A 24,336-nucleotide genomic window follows, 5' to 3' on the forward strand; every position below is an offset into this window, starting at 1 on the left:
ATTTAGTTTTAAAATGTTTGCTGAAATTCATTCAAATCAAATTGAAAAATTAACAATATAATGATTTCGATACATTACAAGTTAAAACATGGCCGCTTGACTAACATAGACCAGGCTAGATTTGTGTGCCTAATTCACAACCAAATATCCTCAAACATGTAGGAACTGCCTTCTAAACTGAAACATCGGGTTCAATTTGGTTCAGAAATTGGTCTATAACAAGACCTCGTGTGTTTCATTGATCATTTTTATTTCTTAGACAAGTAGGTGATCAACCTGTCTTGTGCATGTCGTCGATTTTTGGAATTGAGAGACATGCCGGTTTCCTCATGTTTTCTTTCGCCGCACGAGTGAGTGTTAGCGCATGTAAGTCCATTGAAGCACAGCCGGGGATCGAACTTACGACCTCGAAGACAAGCGTCGCATGTTAACGTATGCACGAGAGGCCAACACCGCTTTATTATTACAAAATGCTTTTCTTGCCAGATAAAAATAAAAAAACCAAATTGGTGTTTTGTAAAAATATTTATTTAATATGTACAATTTTGTATCTAAGCAGCAACAGGGACATTTACAGCAATCAAAAGCCACAAGTTTTAACAGAGAGCCTACGTTAAATTTATTGTTTGAACACCAAAACAAATATCTGCTTTACTGTAATGCCTACGAAATTTGGATTAAGACCCAGAGTGTTTGTAATTACGAAATGTTCTTAGACTAATACAACGGATGACAACTATTTTTTGCTAAAACAACAGTATCTAAACTATTATCGGCTACGTTTTTACATACATTATTCAATATATGTACTTACTATAAGTGCCCAAAGATGAACCTTTAAACCTGTCTACGTGTAACATTTATACACGAAGAACTAGATTTTCGTAAACCTCAACGCAACTAAAATTTATCCGATATAAGTCCGCTTATTTTTATTTACAACTTTTTCAAACTTTTTTGCGGACTATTCTCTCAAACAAACACACAATTAACAGCCTAGTGCATTATTAATAAATGTAAAATAATTTTGCCTAATCGAATGCTTAAGACAAAACTTTCAGTAATATTAATAAATATATTGTTTCAACCACCTATGGTTAAGGAAGAAATTTCCAGAAACATTCATCGCTTATTATTTTTTTTTCAATTCATTTATAGCGACACGCTAGGTTAAGCATTAAAAATTGTAGCTTTGCCAGCCCCTTGTACGGAAATTGTGGTGTTTATAAAATGATTACGAGCACTAGTCTAAAACACAAATAGTCGTACACATTATAATCGATATCACATCGCATAGTCTAATAATAAAAATATACATGTCGCTCAATATAATTACAATTTATATACAAGTGAGCCCACACACCGCTCCGATATTAAAGTGAGCTCAGATCAAATTACAACTAAATTCAAAATCACTGACTCCTATATACACCCCGTCATGTGTATATAAAAAGGAAGATTATAAGTATAATACAGGTAATGTAAACCATTCTAAAAGGTAAGTGACCATTTTTTTATTTTTTTCTAATGCAAATTTAAACATCAAATTGATTAAAACTAAATACTTCGTAACTGTTTATCATCGGTATATACGATTTCTATAGATAATTCATGCTAATAGACTTATAACATATCTTATTTATGTCATATTACAAACAATAAACAGTTGACAAAGTAGTAATAGCTCTATTTTGTACCACTTCATTAAACAAAAGAAAATCATTATTACAAAAAAATATTTCAAGTTTAGTAATTCATTGTATCATTTCTTACGCTTCCCGAGTTCTCTTTTATGTATTCTTATAGTGTATACGAAGTGTTACATCAAAGTGCTGTAATAATTATGAAATACAAATTGCAATAATATTAAAATACTAATTTATTTAGGGCAATTACACAAATGTTACCGCATTTCGAATCATTACTGAGCCTCTTACAATTTTGTATAATTATATAATAACGAGTTTGCTAATCAATATTATCATTAAATTTTCAGTTAATGTACAAACATATTACGACCGCTAAAATTATTTCTCTCCAGTTCTCAAAATTTTAAAGGGTATTTATTACATTTATTGAAGTATCTTTAACATACTGTTTATTAGAAATGGTGTAATGCAGTAACATCAGTGACGAAAGTGACCTATTCGGTAGCGGATGTATCGGTGGTAGCGCGCATGGGCGGGAAATGTCGAGGGTCGCGGATATCATAAGAGCCTCTTGGTGGTGATCCGGCCATTGCTGTGTTTAACTCGTGCTCACGTTCCGATTCTGATAGACCATATAAAGGGTTAGTCTGGTTCGAAGGACCTCGTTCTGTTTTTGATGGACCATTATGCTATATGTATATTTATAAATGATTAATGGTTGATGAATGACTTAAAGTTATAAATTGGCCCAGGTCTACTGAATGAAACGTAAAATCTTTGTGATTCAACAACACCAACATCCAAAGCATTGCTTTGTTGTAGAATTTTTGAGAAACTAATTAAAATTGAGGAGTAGAGGTTCGAAAGGAGATTAATTTAATCTTGTTTGATGGAAATTTGTAAATTCACCAAGAAACTAAATATGTACATTTATTTTTGTTTTTAAATTTAAAGAGTTTTTTCAAACTACACTGATTTTTTTGTATTATCGGTGTTAAGAAAAATAAATGTTATTTAGTGACCCATCTCAACAAGTGAAAGCATAAATTTAGCTACCGAAGCAAATGATTATGGTGATAATGACATTATTACGAATATAATACGAAAAATTAATTTTTTACAACGCCGTTTACGCCGCCGCCACCATTAATCTTACATATAAAATAAAACAGGCAACTCAAAAGTAATTTCATTTAAAAATGAATCACCCTGTAGAAGAAATTAACAAAAAATAAGTGTGTCGCTATAGTTTTACATCGCCTTACAAAATGCTAACAATTGTTACATATACTTATAATTAGATGACAAACCTTGAAACTCGAAAAATCAAGGTTTTTTAATACTATTACTTTATTATTTTGTACTTTAATTATATTAGGGTTGGATTTATAAATCTTGGCGTTTTTTTTAAATAAACAGAACTAAACATCTAATTCAAATCACCTTTGGAGTTTTTGAATTCGGTTAAAAATAAACATTGTTTTATTAAGATTAAAATACAATTTTAAATGTTGCTATTTACATTGAAATTTAAAGCAACGACAATGAATGCGTCTTAAGAAACAAGTGAATCATGAAACGTTAATAAAAACGAACGAAGGTTGACCATTATTTGGAAAGGTATGATACAGACTGGACTCCACTGATACAAAATTACTCTCTTACAGACGACGCACACAACATAACTATTATCTTGTAAAAGATTTAAGCGTTTATTGTACATATAGCTAGCTCGAACTTTCATATACTTCTTGATGTACACCGTGATTTCGAAAAGCTTCTAGAAGGCAACATTTCATCGGAGTGAATTAATGAGCACACTTTTTCAATCTACTCGAGAGTGGCGTGTAACTTACCCTTACTCGTCGTCTCCGGCCGGCACCTGCACCTCTCCTGCCAAACCACACTAACGTACACACAACCACTCTCTATGTTCTATGGTCCATATTCTATAATTTATAGTTTATGGCTAAACGCATAGACATCAAGTAGGAACCGAGCGTTATATATGATAATTATACACATAGCGACTATCTTCTAGTAACAAGTCTATATTAGGGCTGTACGCATTTGTCTTTCTATAAAGTCGGTATTCACTCAGGTCATTCTTAGTGTCTATGGTTTTTCCAGTGATAATCACTCGATACTCACAGTAGTAACACAAAACAAAACCTATCTCAAAAATAATCCAATTAGGGGGTGAAATAAGATGGGTAGGTTTTTTATATTTTTTTATTTATAAACTTAACCTAAGCTCGTGACTATTGAGCGATGATTATGTCTATTCTATCATATCTTCGATCTAAACTTAACTAAGACTTACATAACAGAACAGTCGTCAGCTCTCGCAAGTATATAACGAACGAGTGCTTAGACAATGCCAGATTCAAAAAACACCAAACAAAGCAAGGAGCAAAGCAGGGGTTGGGCCAATTCGAAATCCGATACAATTCGTTTTGGTGACAGATCTCTCACCAAGGCTATAAGCACTTTAACCATAGAGATTGGAATTACCTTCTCACGTATCATGTATTTCTATCCATGATTTAATAATGGAACTGGATACTGTGACCATTCTTTATCCAATTCAAACGTATACGTTGATTGGCTAAACTTATGGAAGTATTTAGGCAATCGAACATATTTAAAATGGTACTTATAACCTCGGTACAAGACACGGTCGGACATTGGCGACTGAAAGACTGCAAACCTAACGCGACGACGCGGGAAAGTGAGGGTTAGGAGAAAACGCTATAATGGACTTGTGGATGGTCATGGTGGTGATGGAAAGAGGCAGATTGGTTATAAAGCTATTTGATATTGAATAGAGGTATGTGAGTGGATGATACGATACCGACTTGTAAAGTCGGTTATATATTAAAAGGGATAATCGTTTATTAGATATACAGCGTAAACTCTATATAACGACAATCAAGGGACTGTGCATATTTTGACGTTACAGAAAGTTGTATTAGAAAAAAAAAGTTTATTTCAGACTAGTGTTAGTATTTACATCAAAAAACAATTCTTATTTGAACGTTATTGCCTATAATCTGTTATTTTCGTCTGACGTCCATTGCTGTACCAGTAATAATGTTGTATTTTTTATTTATTTTATTCATATCTATATATATTGAGGCATCTTCGCTATAAAGCAAGCAATCCGAATTTGTAAACATAAGAATGGTTTCCTTAGAAAGTTCAGTACGTATGATGCCGACAATCGAGTTTATTACGGGCTTGGACAATAAAGTGACAAAAGAAAAAAAATCTGCAACTAAAACAGTACTTTTTAGTATTTAATTGTCGTTATAGAGAATGGTTGTAATCCTATGTAGAGTGTATCATTGTATGGGAGCGAAGCTAAACTAAAGTTAAATCGAAAGACGTTATATAGGCTTTACACTGTATATGAGGAAATAGTACTTTGGGAATCCAGATCCATCCACTTGTATGGCTAGTTGGAAGTGGTTGACACATCTGGTTATTTAAAGGTTCATAGATAAGGAATGTAATCGGAAAGGAAGTAGAAAACATATAAATTTATAAGTTGGAGCTGGTACTCCAGCTAGGATATGGAGTTTAGTGGGGTAAAGGGAAGGAAGTAATGGGTGAATGTGGTAGGGTGAGTCATATACCTGTCACGTCTTCCGGGAGGCGTCCGCGCAGCGCGCCCGCGTAACTGCATCCCGAGGCGACTGCGGGGAACAATACGTCAGCCATCTACGCACTTCTTACGAGCAACGATCACTAGCCTTTACTTATAAGCCCTTCCACGTTCAACTTTTTAGCTTTTCTTTTAGATACATCTTTACTTCTACTAAGATCTAGCGATTGAGTGATTCTTTCTGGTTTACATCTCGTTAGAAGAACAGTTTTTTCAAGAAGTTCTACTTAATTTACTAGCTTCTTCGTTAAGATAATATAGGCTTCAAACATATAGCTCGATTTAAGCAATCAAAAATTCTAACGTACCCAAAAGTGATCGTTCCTGGTAAATTTTTTTATAACTTTGTTGACAGATCTTGTGCGGTAACATGGCTTGATTGGGGGACTTTAACATACTTATATAAAAGTCGGTTATTTTTAATGATAATTAATTTTGAAAGAAAACATAAGTTCAGAGACGAAGAACCTAAATATGCAACAAAAATGACGTTCGGCAAGCGGTGACGGGAAGGAATGGAGAGGACGTTTACGAAAAGAATATTAGACAATGACGAGACAATGTTGGGCCATGACGTTAGAACTCTAACAAATGTGCTAGAGCCACACACCGGGCCACATAATATTGGCGATGTTCCTTCTTAACATGAATAAGAAGCAAAATAAAATTTATTAAATCATTAGTTTAAAACAGTGCTGATTCACTAGTGAGGCAATTATTGTTTGAAATATTTGAGTTGCTAATTTAGTCAGCTTAATTAATTAATAAGTAATACCACAAGTATTTCAAACAAAATTAGAAATAACACTTTCAAGATTGTAATGTACGGGTGCAGGCAAAATAACTTATAAGATTTTAGTTTTTGCCTGTACGTTGATATTTCATGACTTAAACAATAATACTGTATAGGATTGACGTTAACTTAAACATTCAGTCTTGTTAAATTCAGTCTCAAGTAACAGAAATAGATTAATAGGAACCAATATTCTTCTCTAAAACATTTCATAAAAATCTAAATTTATACTACTTCAAACTTTAAAAACTTTTTGCAAATATAAAGAGTATTTATTATAATTTCAGTCGAGCCAATAAAGCTAATTAGGCACAATAACAGTCTTTTCATTCTTATTTCTAGTTTTAAAAAGGCAATATATATCCTTAATATAAAAAAATCATTTAACTAAACATAGAAACGTCTAAGCCAATTCTGGCCCGTCAATCCTATATCCATTGCATTCGAGGAGTATATCGAATGTTTGTGGGTTACGCGTATGTGTGTGTGTACGTAAGACCATACCATCGTTAGCGGGTGCTCGTGGCTCCAACAAACTGTGCGTACGGAGTAACGTACACTCCCCGCCTTCGGTTGGGTCTAACGAGTACACGTACAGAATGCCCTCAGAGGTCGCTACAAGCAGACGTGCTTGACGGGATACGCTGAAATTGGAAACAATCTAGTCAATATCACTTAATTTAAGTATTGTTTTTGTGTTATTCATGTGCTTTGGTGACATTTCGACGACTTCTTAATTTTCTCAGTAACTATTTCTTTAATGTTAACGTACTGTAAACTGGCGACCATTTGGTGATGATGGAGCCAATAGCTGAGCAAATCTTCCTTTTTCAAGGAAGAGATTCTTTTGTTTTAGTGTTTTTCTTTAATTTGTGGTGGAAGTCAAAGATTGTTCAACATTATTAACTATTATATTACATATATATTTACAACTTAAGTCGTACGTTCTGAATAATGTAACTAAGAGCGAAATTTGAATATTAAATCCTTATCTTTCAACTTGATGTGGCTCCAGGTTTGCTGAAATGCACTTAAAACGCCTAGTTATCTGAATTATTTTATTTCTACGGATATTGATTACTGTACCCAGCGGTTTCACTCGTGTTATTTCGGTCATAACGTGAAGTTAGGATACTTAAAGAGGCGGCTCTTCAAGTAATGGACATACAACAAAAAAACACAAAAATATTTTTTTCAATTCGAACCCCTAGATTCTGAGATTGATATCGTAATAGGGCGCTCTACCAAACAAAATGAACAGCTCAAGCCAAAAGTTTATCTATTACAAATAAAAATAAACTCTCTTTATAATATCGTAATATATACTGAAGATGTAAGCAGAATTTGATAGGTGATACATACTTGGTGACCGCAGCAACAGCACGGTACCCAGCCCTGGGTAATTTGGCAGATGCAAAGGCCCGTCCCTGGCTTAGGACATCCGTAACCTGGGCAGGCAGATATACCAAGCCGGCAGACAAGGTCTGCGACATCCAGTCAACCCAGCCAGGCTCTGTTGGGGAATTGCCTGCTGCGGCGCTATCTTCTACCGCTCTTTCGGCGTTCTCCTGTAACCTGGTAGTTATTTGTTAATATATGTTGGGTATTTTTTGCTGTGGTGTGCTTAGAAAAAATACTTACGACGAATAAAATTTGATTCAAAAGTTTTAGTTATTATTCTACCTGTTTAACTAAGTTAAACATTCATCTCAGAGATAATATTATTTAATTTATAAAGTAAGACTAATTAATGTTTCAGGTATAAAAAAATCGCAAAAAACGTTCGTCAAATTTTAATATTGATTTTTAGATTTAGTTTAAATTTGGGATTTATTTTTGCTGTTTTGCCTACATTTTCTTCCTTATTTGTAATTACTATGTTCTAATGTAATGTGAGACAGGGCGATCCTTTGTCCCCAAAACTCTTCTCAGCCATTTTGGAGAGTTTATTTAGAAATTTGGAATGGGAAAATGTCGGCATAAACATAAACGGCAGACAACTGAACCACCTAAGATTCGCAGACGATTTAGTGATCATTTCAGATAACGCAAAGACGCTTCAAACTATGCTGCAACAGCTGACAGAAGCAAGCAAGATAGTTGGGCTTTCTATGAACAAATCTAAAACGAAAATAATGACAAATAGAGAAACTATTATGATACAAATAGGAGGAGATACTATCGAATATGTTGATCACTACGTATATTTAGGGCAAATAATATCATTTCATGACCAAATGGATCTTGAGATAGAAAGAAGAGTGTCTAGCGCCTGGAAGAGATTTTGGTCACTCAAGGAAGTACTTAAAAGTAAAGACTTCCCAATAGTAGCTAAGAAAAAGGTGTTCAATCTATGTATCCTACCATGTGTTACATACGGCTGCGAGACTTGGGCTTTATCTCAGAAACATCTTCTAAAGTTGAGAACATGCCAAAGAGGAATGGAAAGAAGCATGGTGGGTGTAACACTGAGACATCGAAAAAGAGCAGAAGAGATCAGATCAATGACCAAAGTAGAAGACATTATAAAGAAAATAAGGCAGTTGAAATGGCGCTGGACTGGGCACATGACGAGAGATAGCAGGTTGAAATGGACAAAAATAATTACAGAATGGCAACCACGAGATGGAAAAAGGAAAAGAGGAAGACCGACCAAGAGATGGGCAGACGATATTAAGATAATAGGAGGCACAACTTGGACAAGAAGAGCTAATAACAGAAAAGAATGGAAACAGCTGGAAGAGGCCTACGTGTCACAGGACACGCTGATTACCAAAAACGGGTCATATGATGCATTAGACTAAGTTTTATTTATGTGTTAGAATTAAGTGTTTTTTTATGTAACTTAAATAATTATTGTTATTACATTGTATGGGTGTCAGCAATAAAGGCTATTTATTATTATTATTATTATGTTCTAATATAATTGAAGTATAATTGTGTAAAATTTAACGTCATTATTATTATATTTTTTAAGAATGAATGTGGTTTTAGAAATTATAAATAAATAATGATGATATTTTTGTGTATGCGTCCAGTTTACGAGTTAGATCCCATATTGTAATATAAAGTAAATTATCAATATAAAACCAAATAAAATATACATACCTGAACACATGTACAGTCTCCGTATTAGAAGTGGCAGCCAAATAGGCGCCACAAGCGCTGAAGGCCAAACAGGCGATTGACACGCAGCGCTTCATCCCACGTCGGAACTCATAGAGGCGCGTACGCTCCGGAACTGCGAATACGCGTATAACGGTCCCGCGTTCGGAGGCGGTGGCCAATCGCCGACCGCACATAGACCACGCTAGAGCGGCTAGCGGGCTATCGTGAGCGCTGATTACACACTTGGCGTTCTGAAATTGTTTATAATTAGTATTTATAGTTTAAGAAGCGCGCTTAATTGTTACTTGGTGTGAAGTGCTTTAACAGTAATCAGTATATAAGCATACAAAAAATTGGGGACACACAAAGTCTTTACGACCAAAATGATTATCCAACAAAATATATTTAAATGTATTAAATCTGTACTTTAGTACTTTACTTAGGTACATAGTATAGTTAATATGTGTTGTCTTATCTAGCTTGTGATCATGGGTTATTCGCGATTTACGAAAAAACTAAAATAGGTTGGCGCAACATCATATCAACAGTAATTGAGGAAAAACTCACAATTAAGACAGTACTTTAAAAGGTAACGTACGTTTGACTAAAAACAGAATAATACGAGGATTCTCTTTGATAAAGTACGTATAAGAAGTAAGACAACGCAAGATTGATTTCTTTTAGAATATAAAGATTCACATACCAAATGAACAGCATCAAATATCTGCACCTCACCCACGGCGCTAGACCCTGGGTATGCCACGTAGCAGTGATCAACACAAGGCGACAACGCACACAGACCGCGTGCGTTCGGTGGCGTGTCTCTGATCGTATGAAGAATCTTCATGTCCCGAATGTTGTGAATGTGGAGGGACTCTTCCAGGCATACTATAAGCCTCTGAAAACAAAAAAGAAATGTTTTACATCTTTGTTTTTATAGCAGCGTTTGACGACGCACTTACATACAAAAATTCTGTATTGATTTAGCACAATATTGAATTGGGAAGTTAAACTACGCAATACATTTACAAATGTAGTAGATTGTGCATATTACTTGATTTATGACAAATTATTTTAAGTTGAAGGTAAGCACGCTACACATATTTAAACCTTAGTTAAGAAATGAGAAAAACAAAAAGTTTACATATTAATGTGCTAGAAGCATTCAAATAATATTAAATAAAATCTCATCTTGCATTTGTTTATTCCATCGTTGCTATTCATTAAATTTAATTGTTAAGAGCCAAATTATATTTTCTATTTCAAATTTGTAACTTTTGTTATAGTCAAAGTCAAAGTCAAATCGTTTATTTCAATTAGACCATCTAAAATGGCACTTTTGAACGTCAAAAAAAAAAAAAAAATATAAAGATGATTCTAGTTGCCCCTTCCAAAAGGTAGTTTCGTGTGGAGAAGAATGGGCAAGAAACTCCACACTTACTCTTTTAAAATAGGTTTACAATATTTTGTTACATTTGTTAAATAATTATATGTGAAGACAATGTACTCTTAGAATAAACTACTATACTAAAAAAGTTAGTATACATGTTCCTCACATATTTACAAATATCGAAACCGTAGAATATTAACATTAAAGAGTAATAAAAATATTTAAAAAAAAACACAACAAAACAGTGTGTGAGATACAAAAAAAAAATATAATAATAATAATTACATTTGTAGCATTAAAGCAAAAAATCAGCAACCAATTTGATTTTGTCCAGGCTATAGAGCCAATCATAGGATTGTCCTATGGAGCAGGACCAGCATGTTTCCAAGCATTCTTATCTTGAATATAATCATCTAATTTGTAATATGCTTGTTTACAAAGTGTACTTTTAATAAAACATTTAAATTTTCGTTCATTTAGTTTTAAAATGTCACAAGGTATTTTATTGTAACATTTCACACAGTACCCCATAAATGAATTTTGAACTTTGGCTAATCTGAAAGATGGTTGAGCTATTTTATCTTTATTTCTAGTACTAAAATTATGTCTTTCATTTATTTTACAAAAAAGATGTAGATTCTTTCTTACATACATAATATTTTCATAAATGAATTGGCAAGGTACTGTCATAATATTAATCTTTTTAAATAGTTCCCTGAGAGATTCGCAACGACGTAGATTATAAATGGCTCTGACCGCTCTCTTTTGCAAAATAAAAATGGATTCTATGTCAGCAGCCCGACCCCACAGTAAAATGCCGTAAGACATTATGCTGTGAAAGTAGCTAAAATAGACCAAACGCGCAGTTTCTACATTGGTTAAATATCTTATCTTTCTAACCGCATAAACGGCTGAGCTCAGCCGCCCCGCAAGAGATGTGATATGAGGTCCCCATTGTAACTTCTCGTCTAGCGTAATGCCTAGGAAAACCGTTTGATTAATAAATTCCAGTTTTCCTTCATTCAACATTATGTCACATTCCTTACTTTTAACATTTGGCAACGTAAATCTAATACATTTAGTTTTTTTATCATTCAGTGCCAAATTGTTTACCGTAAACCAATTTTGGACCCGAAGAATAGAGTTATTCACGTCGTCACGATTTTGTGACCGTCGATCTACTTTAAAAATCAATGATGTGTCATCTGCAAATAACACCATCTTCGGTTTATTCTGAACTAATTGGGGTAAATCATTTATGTATACTAAAAAGAGGAATGGACCCAATATTGAACCTTGAGGAACGCCCATTGTAATTTCAGACCCTAACGAGTTTATGCCGTTAACCTGAACTTTAACCTGTCTGTTTTTCAAGTAAGATCTTAGTAAGTCCAGAGCTTTGTTCTTAATCCCGTAGTGATTAAGTTTCAGCAGAAGAGTCTCATGGTCTACGCAATCGAACGCCTTCGAAAGGTCGCAAAAGATTCCAATGGCATCTTGTGCTTCCTCCCAAGCGTTAAAAATGTTCTTGATTAGGGAGACACCGGCGTCAGTTGTACAACGCCCTTTGGTGAAACCGTACTGTTGTTCATGAAAGATGGAGTTTTTATTAAAGTGACATAACATTTGATTGAGCATTAACTTTTCAAACACCTTACTGAGAGCTGTCAGAATTGACACAGGTCTATAATTATTGGGTTCTTTACTATCACCGGATTTGAACAACGGAACTACTTTACTGTGTTTCATGAGATCCGGAAAGACTCCTTGGTCTATGCTGGTGTTAAATATGAAAGCTAAATAAGGCGCAATAGTTTCGATGATAGAACTACAGACTTTTACAGACAATCCCCAAAGATCTTCTGTAGATTTAATTTTAAGATCTTTAAAAGCTTTTATAACAGCCTGGGGGTTTGTATATTGAAATCGAAACTCCGTAGGGCATGCCCTTACATTCTTCGTAAGTAACGCAAAAGAAAGTGCGGATGATGAACTTAAAGCTTCGGTAGTTTTAAAGGGAATATTGATAAAAAAGTTTTCAAATTCCTGAGCTATTTCTGCATTTGAGTTTATTGGGCCATGTGCAGTCTCTAAGTTAAATTCAGTATTACGCTGTTTTTTTCTACCAGTTTCATTATTTATTATTTGCCAGGTAGTTTTTATTTTGTCATCCGCTGATTTTATTTTATTACTAATATACGTGTAAGTGCTTTAGCAATTTTGCACACACTTTTAAAAGTTTTTGAATATTTCGCAACATGCTGATGAAAGTTTGTATTTTTTACATGTTGCCTTAGGCCATACAGTTCAAAAAGTTTATCCCTGCTCTTACGAATACCTGGAGTCGCCCAATCACTAAATAAGAACTTGGTGTAAATACTTTTATATAACTTTATTTCGCTATCTTATATTATTGTTTAATGTGGACGGACTGGACAACGATAACTAACGAGCACGTAAGGTGAATGTAATGAAAGCGGATGTAGCCAGAGAGTTATATATATATAGTAGTATCTGCCTACAACTTTCAGTAAAAGGCGTGGTGTATAAATAATATAAAATTGATTAATTTAAAGAAAACACTTTTTTACCGGATTGAAGTTATGTATTATTATAAATTTACAATTATTTTACATAATTTTAATTTTATCCGACGTTTCGCGTGCTTTACAGCGTGCGTGGTCACGATGACTGAAGACAAAAGGTGTTGAATGTCAAAAAGTATCACAGCTGTAGAAAAAGTTGATTATCTGTATTTATTTCCCCGGAGTTGGTATCGACCAAAAGATGGAGGGTTTTGGCTCACGGTGTCCTCTATTGATTAATTAATGTAATAAATATAGTATTGGTGAATGACACATTATTAAATTTTCCTTTTATGTTTTGGTACGTAGTGATTAATATCATTAACATTCATATAAAAAACAAGATTAAGCTTTATGCTTACAATTAATGCCGCGCTTATAGTATAAAACAAATACTTTTAATCATTATTTTAACCACCGTTATCTTCCTCGTCTCATGAATCATCGGATTATTAGCTCAGAAATAACCGTATATAACTTGTGTCCATACAAAGATTTGTGTCAATATTATTAAGTCTCCTCAAGATTATACTACAACTTATTGTATCTTACTATATATATTCGCAAAATATATTGCTAAGCTCAAAACTCGAAGACGTTTGGACCAATTCGAGTACTATTTTTAATTTATTCCTACAAATATGAGGCAGGTTCTTATGGAGAGAAAATTGGAAAAATATATTTGAAAAATGTAGTTTTATTTAGTACTTAGGTTTTTATTCCAGAAAGGCGAAAATTCTGTTCGCGATATCGTAGCAAAATGTTTCATATTTTGGTATGTAACCACAATAAGGCATATTAAGGTGAAACGTTCGCGGGGGCAGCTAGTATCGAATAAAAATATAGCCGTATTCGTTCAGCAATTAAATTGTAACACTAACGAATGATCTTTCAAATTTTGAATGTAATAGTATTATTATATATATCCAGAGATACTTTCTTCAGGCAATATTTAGGGTCCTTCTTATAAACGTAGGTTAGGGACTTATAACACTATAAGTACGTATACTTACAGAGCGATTCAGTTTCACAGCCAGGATAGTATTGCTGTAACTGTAGTTACAAATCTCTGTTCCCTTTTTGTAGTGGCAAACTATCAGCTTCCTGAAATTAAAAATTTAAACAATTTAAACTCATACGTTTTGCTATTGAATACTATATCTCCATCCCTTTCGTGATACTCACGTCACGTCATTTAATTTGTTTTTATCAAACCGCAAAAAGGCAGGCTTAGCAAAAACAAAGTCAAATTATATCAGTCAAAACTTAAAGGTATGAAAGGTGATTTTTTAATTAAAAGGTTAAAACCAGTCTTTGTTCTGGCCATTGACCTTTATTATAATAAAAATTTGGGTAGATTTTTCGCATAAGTATTGTTAAAAACACGTCATCCAGTACGCGTCAAGCGCACAATAAAAGCAAAGTTCTATGCCAAGTTAGACTGCTTACATACGATGCATCTAATGACTTTTGTGACTAATGTAAATATGTAGATGTAAGAAATTACCTGAGCACTTAGCATTTCTCAGTAAATAAGCCTACTATGGCACGATCCTGTGATTACACTGAGCTATTAACTACGATCTATAAACATCAGCAATAGTTATCATAACTCTAATTAAATGATATTTGTATGGATTTCAAAAACACACTCTCACGTTCCTCAAGGTCACATTTATACATATTGAAAATCTGTACAAACATGATATGAAAATGACGCGGTATTAATTTTAACACAATATAACGTGAATTACACAAAAACGTTTATTTAAAAAAATTAAATACATCGTCAAAACATTTCTTGTATAGAAAGTTAACAATATGATTAAAATGTTTACGACTCTTAAGTCAACGAACTATATTATCAGAAATTACGTCTTTTTCAGTAAACAATTAAACTCGATAACAGCTGATTAATCCTATTTATATATGGTCATGATTTTATATCTCCTTACATTGTATTTAAAGATAACTTAAATAACGGAAAAGACTACAGGGTACTATTATTATAGGTTCGTAATTTTAGTTTATTTTATAAACTAAAATTTAATTTGTAACACAAAAAAAAAACAAAAACCATTTTTCCTATTCAATAGGTCTCTTGATTAAGATCCCTGGTGTAAAACAAGACAGCAATCATACAGCGCTATTATATATACTACTATAATTGGCCTAAGACGCATTATGGCCTAGATGAGTTTTTTTCGCAAATTTAATCGACAATCAAGATTAGAAATATACAGCTTACTTATGATCGGTCTACCCGTTCGGTCGAGCCCGAGGTCTAGCAGATGAATAATATCTATGAGTAATTAGAACCGACTATAGCAGATAAGTTGGAAATATTTATGTTTATAAAAATCGTTGATACATGCGTGAACAATGCATGTACATACTGCGCTATACACGGGTATGACGAATGCTATCGTGCATCGTGATGCACGTGTAGTGACGTCCAAGCCACACCACGGGTCGAGGGTTATCGTCAGATTACACACGTTTAAGTAAAGCGATACTCATATTAAACTAAATTATATTTAATTGTGTTATTTAAAAGGAAACTTAAAAGTCGTTGGTTGGTCGGTTGAGACTTCGGGATCTTACGCGCATTTCTAATCACTGATCAGCAATACCGTGTATTTTAACTTTTAATTTAATTCTAATTATTATACACCGTTACACACGATTTACTCACACTTCTTTAATATTTATCTTTAATATTATTATCATTATTTTTCTACTTGGTAGTTGGTATTATAATTATTTATTTTATTTTATTAGAGGCGCAAACTAGCTGCTGTGGTCTCTGGCAGAATGACCAGCGCTGTGGAACTTTTTGCTCCTCAGCATAATGCTGAGCCAGGGCCAATTACAACCACAGTACACACACATTGCACACTAGAAACGAACCGAATGGCAAAAGAAAATTTCTTAATTTTAATTTCTAATTTTTATTTTTTGTGATGTCTTATTTTATTTTATGTTTTCTTTAAGTATTGTTATTTTGTGTGTTTATGTGTGTGTGTTTTTGTTTGTAATAAATGTTATGTCTATGTCTATGTCTATTCAAAACACTGCAATGTTGCAAATCAACATTTTATCAGGAACTAAGTATTTTTGGTTTAAATGTGAGCCATTTCCGGGTAGATCATGAACGTCAACCGTTAAAACTTTTGTTTTGAAGTCTCCGTCCGTCTTGGGGCAATTCGATTTGAATAGGAAAAAACTTTAAAATATACTGTGATTTAAATACGTCCTTAGAGAAAATTCATGTATAGCGAAAGGTTTTCTGGTGTAATCACTTTTAGTTGTATAATGTTTAATAGTTTTATAATATTTTTAGTTAACATTTAGTATATGTATGCTGTAAATAAATCAATAAATCACAAACGTTAAGCATCAATGGCTTTGATATATTGTAAGAGACATGCGTGGCCTCATCTACTGATAGCAGACGAGGAATACTGGATTATTTATTTACATGTCTAATTTACGCGAGTATTACACATTTAAAACTTCATTAACGAAAACGCTTTAAAGCACTCCAAACATCGACTTAAGAGAATAATGTAATAGTCCCATTTATGTCCTGTTGGACATTGGTATTTATTAATTAGTATTATTATACTTTCATTACAATTCAATTTTAATTAAATGCAAATCAAAAACTTTTAATTAAATGCAACAGTTTAAACAAAAAATGCACTAAGACTATGTTACAATATTGTATTAAATTCCAAATTCGTGTATTAATGACACAATTTGCTACGTATAAGCCTTGTCAGTTGACAATGATTACAGAATAACATTTGAAGGATGCAAATCGATTTTGACGTATCCAGTTAACGATAACCTCACCGCTCCTTTACATCCGTTTGCTGTTGACCTAGTTTCGTCTATTTTTATACGAATGCCTTGAATCCTTATAATAATATCAAATTACGGAACAGTTCCGTTTGCGAAAGCTCTCTGTTAAAATAGAATTTACGTTTACCGAAGCACGACTTCGTCATTTAGGGCAATAAATAGCAATGGTTTTCCAATATACACGGATAAAAACAGTAGCGTACCGCTATACTGGGCCAACGGCCAAGGCCAACGTCTCCTTGCGCGCTGCAGCCCCCATCAAGAGCTACAAGTTCGACCCCGTACCGCCCTGTATTAGCAGGGCGCGAGCCAAAATTCCACCCGAAGGGGGCATTGCCCCGAACGGGCCTAAACACACCCCTCTAGAGGGAGTGTGTAGTAATATCCATGACAGATAGTCTGGGCCACAGATTTCTGTATTTGTTTCGTTTTGATCATTTTTTAAAAGGTGGTCAGCCTTCTGTGGCAGACACAAGCCGTCGACTCTTATATCTGAGCCATGGTTGCTCACGATATTTTTTTCATCGTCGACCAAGTTTTAAAGAACGCAATATGCGCACATACTTCCATTGGTGCACAGCCAGGGTACGAACCTACGACCTCAGGCATTGCACGCTCAAGGCTAAACAAACACTGCTCTTCTAATATGGATCAACTAAGTGAAATTTTGTATTAAAATAAAATTAGTTTTCCTAATAAAAATAAATCTTACTATTGTATAGGATGCTTTAAAATTGTAGCTTATACGTAATAATATCTGTCCCCAAGACAAAAACGACTATAGTTTATGTGTTGTTATTGAATGTATTTAATAGTTTATACTAAAAATAAACAAAGCAAATCTCAATATTCGTGCATATTCCTTTCTTAATAAAACCTTGGACGTAGTCACGCTAAGTGTTATTCGTATAACATACGATATATCACTGCCCTTGCCAATATAAATGAATGATTTGTTAACGGTTTTTCAGTGTTATGACTTCCACGGCTATCATTTAGATAGAGATAGAGCAGTTCGTTTACTTCCTTCCTTTTGTTCTGGATAAAAACTTTTAATTATCACTTAAGTTTAATGAAAATTTAACGACAACTAGTTGAAATTTATCAATTACATATTTTTCCTTCCTTTCAAATTGTAAAAACAATTGTGCCACTAAATCGATGAAAATGTACGTAACGTATAACATTCCAATTAAGTGTTAATTTTACATTAACACATGGACCGAGTTAGTTACAAACATTAAGCTAAACGTTAGGCAATCTATACAACAGAATTTAAGTTGTTTAGTTTTATAATGAGAACTTGTTCTATGAGAATTACTTTTCATAATAACACTGTCCATCGCCATAAACGCTTAGAATTCTTAATTGTTACAAATTATAGGCGCAATCATAATCCATGTATGCTCTACAAATTTAAATTTTACAGAGACAAAACATTGACAAGTCGGTTATCAAACAAAAACGGGCACATCATTTCCTTGAGAAAAATTCCATCGAAAATAGCCTCGTCCCTTCTTCTTATTTCAATACTTTAAGGTTACATTCATTTTTTGACGCAGATGACGATATATCATGCCAGACGGGATGCGATAAGGCTCGGTCCATCTACGAGCGAGACGGTGGCGCCATAGGTCGGTCACATAGGCTGAGCCTTAGAAAAGTAACCCCTAATACGCAATAATATTGAGACTATGAAATTACTCGTACCAATTAAATAAAAATAATAATAAAAATTGATAATTTATCGTAACAATACAAGCCGTTATCTCACATTAAAACAACGCACACACAATCCGTAAGGTCATACAGCAACGCTTCCTCGTTACTTTATATCTTAATTTAAATAAAATAGTGTTAGGTATTTCTAAATTTAATTTTGTTATGTTAACTGTTAACAAGACTCAACAGTTCTTTATAAAATGTAAGCTGTTTGACTTGGAATTATTATATGTACTAACTAATACTGTTAGATATTAAAAACTTAAAAGACCGTTTCCATTCCCATTTTTTCTACTGAGTATTAGTATTATTACATTCTTTTTTTGCGACTGACGCGCAAACTAGCTGCTGTGGTCTCTGGCAGAATGACCAGCGCTGTGGAACTGTCTGCTCCTGAGCATAATGCTGAGCCAGGGCCAATTACAACCACACACGCATTGCACACTTGAAACGAACCGAAAGGGAAAAGGGATTTTTTTTTTGTTATTTCTCATTATATTTTTTTTTCTTTGATTATTGTTATTATGTGTGTGTGTTTTTGTTAGTAATAAATGTTGCATTACAAGTTGCTCGTCCATTCTTAGTTTAATCTTCTCTTTGGAATAATAAAGCACTTTCTACAAACAATTAATTAATCAAGGATTTTTTTTAACAATATTTTATTGGTGTTTTAATATTGGTACATACAAAGACTTGTATATTGTTATCAAGCTTAGGCTTACTGAAATACTATTTTAAATACGCAATAGGCTAATCAATAAACAACAAATTTTTGACATTTTAAACAAAACAAACCTTCAATACGTCATAATCACGCATAATATAGTTAAACCGATAATATTTTTCTGAAATTTCGCAAGATATCAAGGAGCTATAAGACGATTATGATTGTACGGTACGTTTATTTAGGGCAATTGAATGTCTCGGTCAAGTTCGAGCATTGTTTACTTTGTAACTTAAACAAAGTGTTTCAATGTTTTTACTCTAGGATCGTTGCATACCAAGTATACAATCAGATCCCGCAAATCTTAATGACAGAGGCTTTAATGGGTGCTGAGTACCTACCAGGGCCGCTAAAGTGGCGACTAATTGAACTTCAGCAAAAAAGAAGAGTGGCAAGCTATATCAAGTTTAGGACAACGCGTAGGATCCGAGATGAGTTAAAAAAGCAGACCAAAGATTATGGCGAGTAGATCTCTTAGAGACAAAAGCCATGACTCATAAGGGCTTGCAGAGTCATTGGATTAACGGACTGTCGCTCCTTTGGTGGTACTTTTGTTAGAAAGCTAAACTAAAAATCATTAATTCTACGAATTTCCTACCAAGTTTTTTTTCCGTTCAATGAACCATATTCAATTTGAAACCAGTTTCTTCTATTTAAATCATAAATAAACAAGAAACTTTATTTAAATAGGCGTCCGAATATTGTATTAAAATTTACTAAAATTAAAATAATAAAATTTACAGTGTGAAAATTAATACGATTTTTTAATTCTCTCAACTCGTAACTAACTCGTATGCCTTCAGATTACTTATAACACAAATTACTAGCAAATAGATATATTTAAGGTTACTAAAAAATGCTTAAAAAACTAACAAAAAAACTCTGATATCCTTTAATAGATATAATGGCATTTAATTTATATTTTTAAGTAGGTAATAATTGTTAACTGTGTTTTATGTTTATGTTTAAATGTGTATTCTGTTTTTGGCTTTTGTGCAAAATGTAATTGTTTTGATATTGTGTAGTGATTAGCTGTAGGAATACTGATAAGAAAATAAATAAATGACGAATCCATATTATTGATATTGCCTTGGGGGTGAAGCCGGAAGCTAGTAATTAATGATCCCACGTAAATTTTGTGGCCACAAAGTCCTTGGGTAATGAGTGAGCATAGATTTGTGGACAATATCGTAGTCTCTATTGGCCATTGGGCTATATAGAGAATGCGATCATACTAAATTTCAAAACATGAACTTCTGAAAATTCCCTTAACATAGTTTATTAAGGAAAATTTTATAACGATTGTGTCGTAGTTATGAACTAAATTTCGTAAAGTATGTACTGGCAGGGATTTAGTTACAATTCATGAACAGCCGACTTGACAAATGCAGGCTTATAAATGCCGCATCATTATCATATCTAACGTTTTGCAGCACAATATGTATATTGTATAATTAATATCTAAAGTTATGATAGTAATTAAATAGTAACTTATGATAGTTTTTATCATATTATATTGTATGTTCATATCATCATATCTCATGAGAGCGCTTAAATATAGTTATTTAAAACTAGTCAATATGCAAACAACATTGACATTATAAAAACTATTTTAATTTCCGCAATTGTTTTAACATATACGTGTTACATTAATGTTACATTACATTAATTCCTCATCGCCTCTGTGCTTTATTGGTTAACAGACATGGCGATACCGGTGATATTGGGTTCGATTCCCAGAACAGCAAAAACAAATCGGTTTATAAGCAACGTTGGTAGATGATTTACTTGTCTTAAATATCAATGAAACGCGTAGAAATGCTTATCCATTGCCTCACTGGGACCTTGGGACTTCAAACTATGTATATTATTGTTTAATAATATACTTTCTAAGTACTGGAATACTTTGATAAGAAATCGCAGTATATCACTCTATCTCTTTAAGATAAACCTCATATAAAATGAAATGACATTAAAATAAGAAACAAAAGAACCCATTCGAAGCTTTTTTGCAAAGCGTTATATGTATTTACCGATATATGTATGAAATTTATGTTCTGAAAATTAACTATAGTCACCACTCACTAGTCACTATTTATATCGTAGTAAAGGTCGCAATGTCAAACACTCGCCAAACACGAAACATTTAAATTTCTTAATGTAAGCGTAAAACAAGATCACACGTCATATGACGTCGTAATTCTCGAACTTATATTCTGTAATTCACAGCTGTTAAAATTGAAACATATTTTATTTAGTTTTACATAATATTCAAAACCTAAAGTATAAATTCGTAAAGACGTTGAATATTTCATTTCTATGCGGGATCTCGACTTACGATACTTATGCGTAGTCACTTTTAGTACGTAAAATGATTGATATTTTGGATATAAATCAGGTGTAAATAGTCATTAGTTAATATATATTGTTCTTAATAATGTTACCTGTATCTAAGTCATATCATTACTGATAAAAAAAAACATTGTATCTAAATCGTTAGCGAGTTGTAATTTCTTCATATTACATAAAAATAGAACGAAAAGTAGTGTAATTATGTAATTGATTAGATAAATTCGTAATAATACAAGTAAAAATATAAGTTTGTTGAACACAAGGGTTGCTAATTGCTATGGAAACTATTATTATTGTGTGATCAAATATCATTGCAAAATGTTGTGTAAGATTATATGAGATTTTTTTACTTAATTCACTGTTATAGTTTTTATTAGCTCTTTACTGACCCTGAGTGTTGCTTCTATACCAAAAATATTAATGTAAAAAATAATAGTTCTACATATGTATACCTACTTAAATTGCTGCAGAAAAGTTATTGTTTAATTTTAGCATATATGTATTTAACATGTTTGTTTTAAGTCTGATACATTCTTTAATAAGTATATCATGATACATAATATCAGACTACTAGACAAATCGCTAGAATATAAAATAGTAACTAATACCACAAGTCATAGAACATCATTTGTATAATTTCATTCAAAACTTAATTTATTATTCATGATAATTACCATTTAAGGACCGATACAATTAAGATAATTGTGAAGTAAGAGTGATTATGTACCACATAATATAAATATTTTCGTTATGTTTGTAGTAATATTTTGTTAAATAAAACATTGTTAAAAATATATGTATAAGATTTACTTTTACAATTTGTAGCTAATATAATAATTTATTGCATAACAAATGACCAGTTAAGTTTTAGCACTGATACAACAGAGGATAATTACCTTGGAGCAGATACTGTGACAATAGCGACCAGGGAACTGCTGAACAGTCTGTCAACAAGACATGTTTCCTGTCCAGAGCGGCTTCCATAAATCTCTTCAATGCCATCGTCAGGTGTTAATGAAAATAGGTGGTATCCACTACTGCTGCCTGCTACTAGTGATCTGGAAGTAAAAACATTAAATGTTGATAAAATTATACATAGCTTATGTTACTTACAAAAACCTAAGCTTTTTACTTGGTTTATTTTACTGATTGATTTGATAAATTATTATTTAAGCCTTAGTAGCAGTATTATTAAGAACTTCACTAAACTAAAAAGAGAAAGTTGAGACAAATATTCTGACATTTTATCTAATTTAATAATTATTACAATTAACATATTTTAAACATTAAGCACATACACAATACTTTACTAATGTCTATAGTTATTTTATTTGTACTTCCATACCAAATAGATAATGAATTGAAACAATTATTTATTTATTTAATTTGTCTATAGTTACATTATAACAGCTATATTGGTTGAAAAGCTTAATCTTAAAAAAAATACCACATTGGCAATCTATAAAAAAAAAGTAAATGAACTGGACCATTTAATCACTATAAAACACAATAGACTAGTCCTGTCACAAAAGCCTTTGCACGAAATAAAAAAAGTGCAGGTAAGAATTACCCTAATAATTTATATGCCATATCCTTTGTTAAACACAATAAAAAAAAAAACAAAAGAGAAAATACCACATTCTAACAAACAAGCAACACTTCAAAAAGCAATTTTATAATGCTTAAGTGCATTTTAATGTAAACACAACAGTACAATCTTATCCATATTATATGTAAGTTGTTAAGAGTATCAGTCCTGTTGAATAAGGAAAAGCCCACACCATAACAAATGTCAGCTGTTTAGAATGCAAACTAACAATAGCGATATAACAGAGGTCACATAGACAAGGTTGTGGATATGTCGAAGACTCTCTCAAAAATCGTATTCATTGTTTACTATGAGTTCTATATAGTTACGAAAACATTGGCAATGACATATTGCATCATCGCCCAGTCTGGCTAACTGCGTTTTTAACTAAACCATCGTAAACGTGACCCTTTCGCGGTTTAGCAATTACCAAACCCGAGAGCAGCCTTGACGTTCATTATTGTATCATAAATACACATTTATCTATGTATATAACGTTCCTTATAAAATAAGTAATGTATTTAATATATTCCTAGGTCTATTTATCACACTTTATGTAATAGAAATATAAAATACTTACGTGCAATCCTGGTTAAATTGTACAAATATTCCACCTGCATTTGGTCCCTCTGAGCTGTTACCTCCTCCCAAACTCATTGGAACGTCCGTAGCTACAATTTTCTCTAAAAACTAATTACGTTTACAGTCATACGCGCACTACGACCTTTGTTACCACGCACAAACAGTCAATCACCAGATGTAAATAATAAAAACTTGAATATTCGTCACAAGCTCAATTTTTGACACAAAGAACGACCTTGTTGACTGCTAAAAACAAGCCCCCTCCCGCACACTGCAAAACTAATGACTACGAATTACCAATCACAGATC

At 32.9% G+C, this 24,336-nt stretch overlaps 1 protein-coding gene across 3 annotated transcripts; it reads right to left on the reverse strand.

The window, feature by feature from the left end:
- Nucleotides 1-506: 506 nt before the first annotated feature.
- On the reverse strand, nt 507-24,314 carry LOC125049999 (WD repeat domain phosphoinositide-interacting protein 2). 3 transcript variants are annotated; one of them, XM_047649586.1, is made up of 9 exons: nt 24,026-24,314; nt 22,754-22,915; nt 14,206-14,296; nt 9,921-10,115; nt 9,218-9,468; nt 7,472-7,684; nt 6,614-6,753; nt 5,288-5,347; nt 507-2,271 (listed from the first exon to the last, which is right to left on the reverse strand). In XM_047649586.1, the coding sequence occupies exons 1-9, from the start codon at nt 24,100-24,102 to the stop codon at nt 2,144-2,146; spliced, it is 1,317 nt and encodes a 438-aa protein (XP_047505542.1). In that variant the 5' UTR covers nt 24,103-24,314; the 3' UTR covers nt 507-2,143. The 3 variants fall into 3 exon arrangements, with proteins under 3 accessions (XP_047505542.1, XP_047505543.1, XP_047505544.1); XM_047649588.1 differs by lacking the exon at nt 5,288-5,347 and adding an exon at nt 3,506-3,542 and having other exon boundaries at nt 2,039-2,271; nt 24,026-24,313; XM_047649587.1 differs by lacking the exon at nt 5,288-5,347 and having other exon boundaries at nt 24,026-24,313.
- Nucleotides 24,315-24,336: the final 22 nt, after the last annotated feature.

The sequence above is a fragment of the Pieris napi genome, chromosome 5 (assembly GCF_905475465.1).
Source record: "Pieris napi chromosome 5, ilPieNapi1.2, whole genome shotgun sequence".
In the NCBI taxonomy this organism is placed as follows: Eukaryota; Metazoa; Arthropoda; class Insecta; order Lepidoptera; family Pieridae; genus Pieris; species Pieris napi.

Excerpts from the sequence above, each read along its gene's own strand:
- LOC125049999 (XM_047649586.1), bottom strand. The coding sequence starts at position 24,102 with ATGAGTTTGGGAGGAGGTAACAGCTCAGAGGGACCAAATGCAGGTGGA. Across the intron at positions 22,916-24,025 it reads CAATTTAACCAGGATTGCAC|ATCACTAGTAGCAGGCAGCA; the intron begins GTAAGTATTTTA and ends TTTTACTTCCAG. Across the intron at positions 10,116-14,205 it reads CTGTGAAACTGAATCGCTCT|AGGCTTATAGTATGCCTGGA; the intron begins GTAAGTATACGT and ends TTTTGTTTTCAG.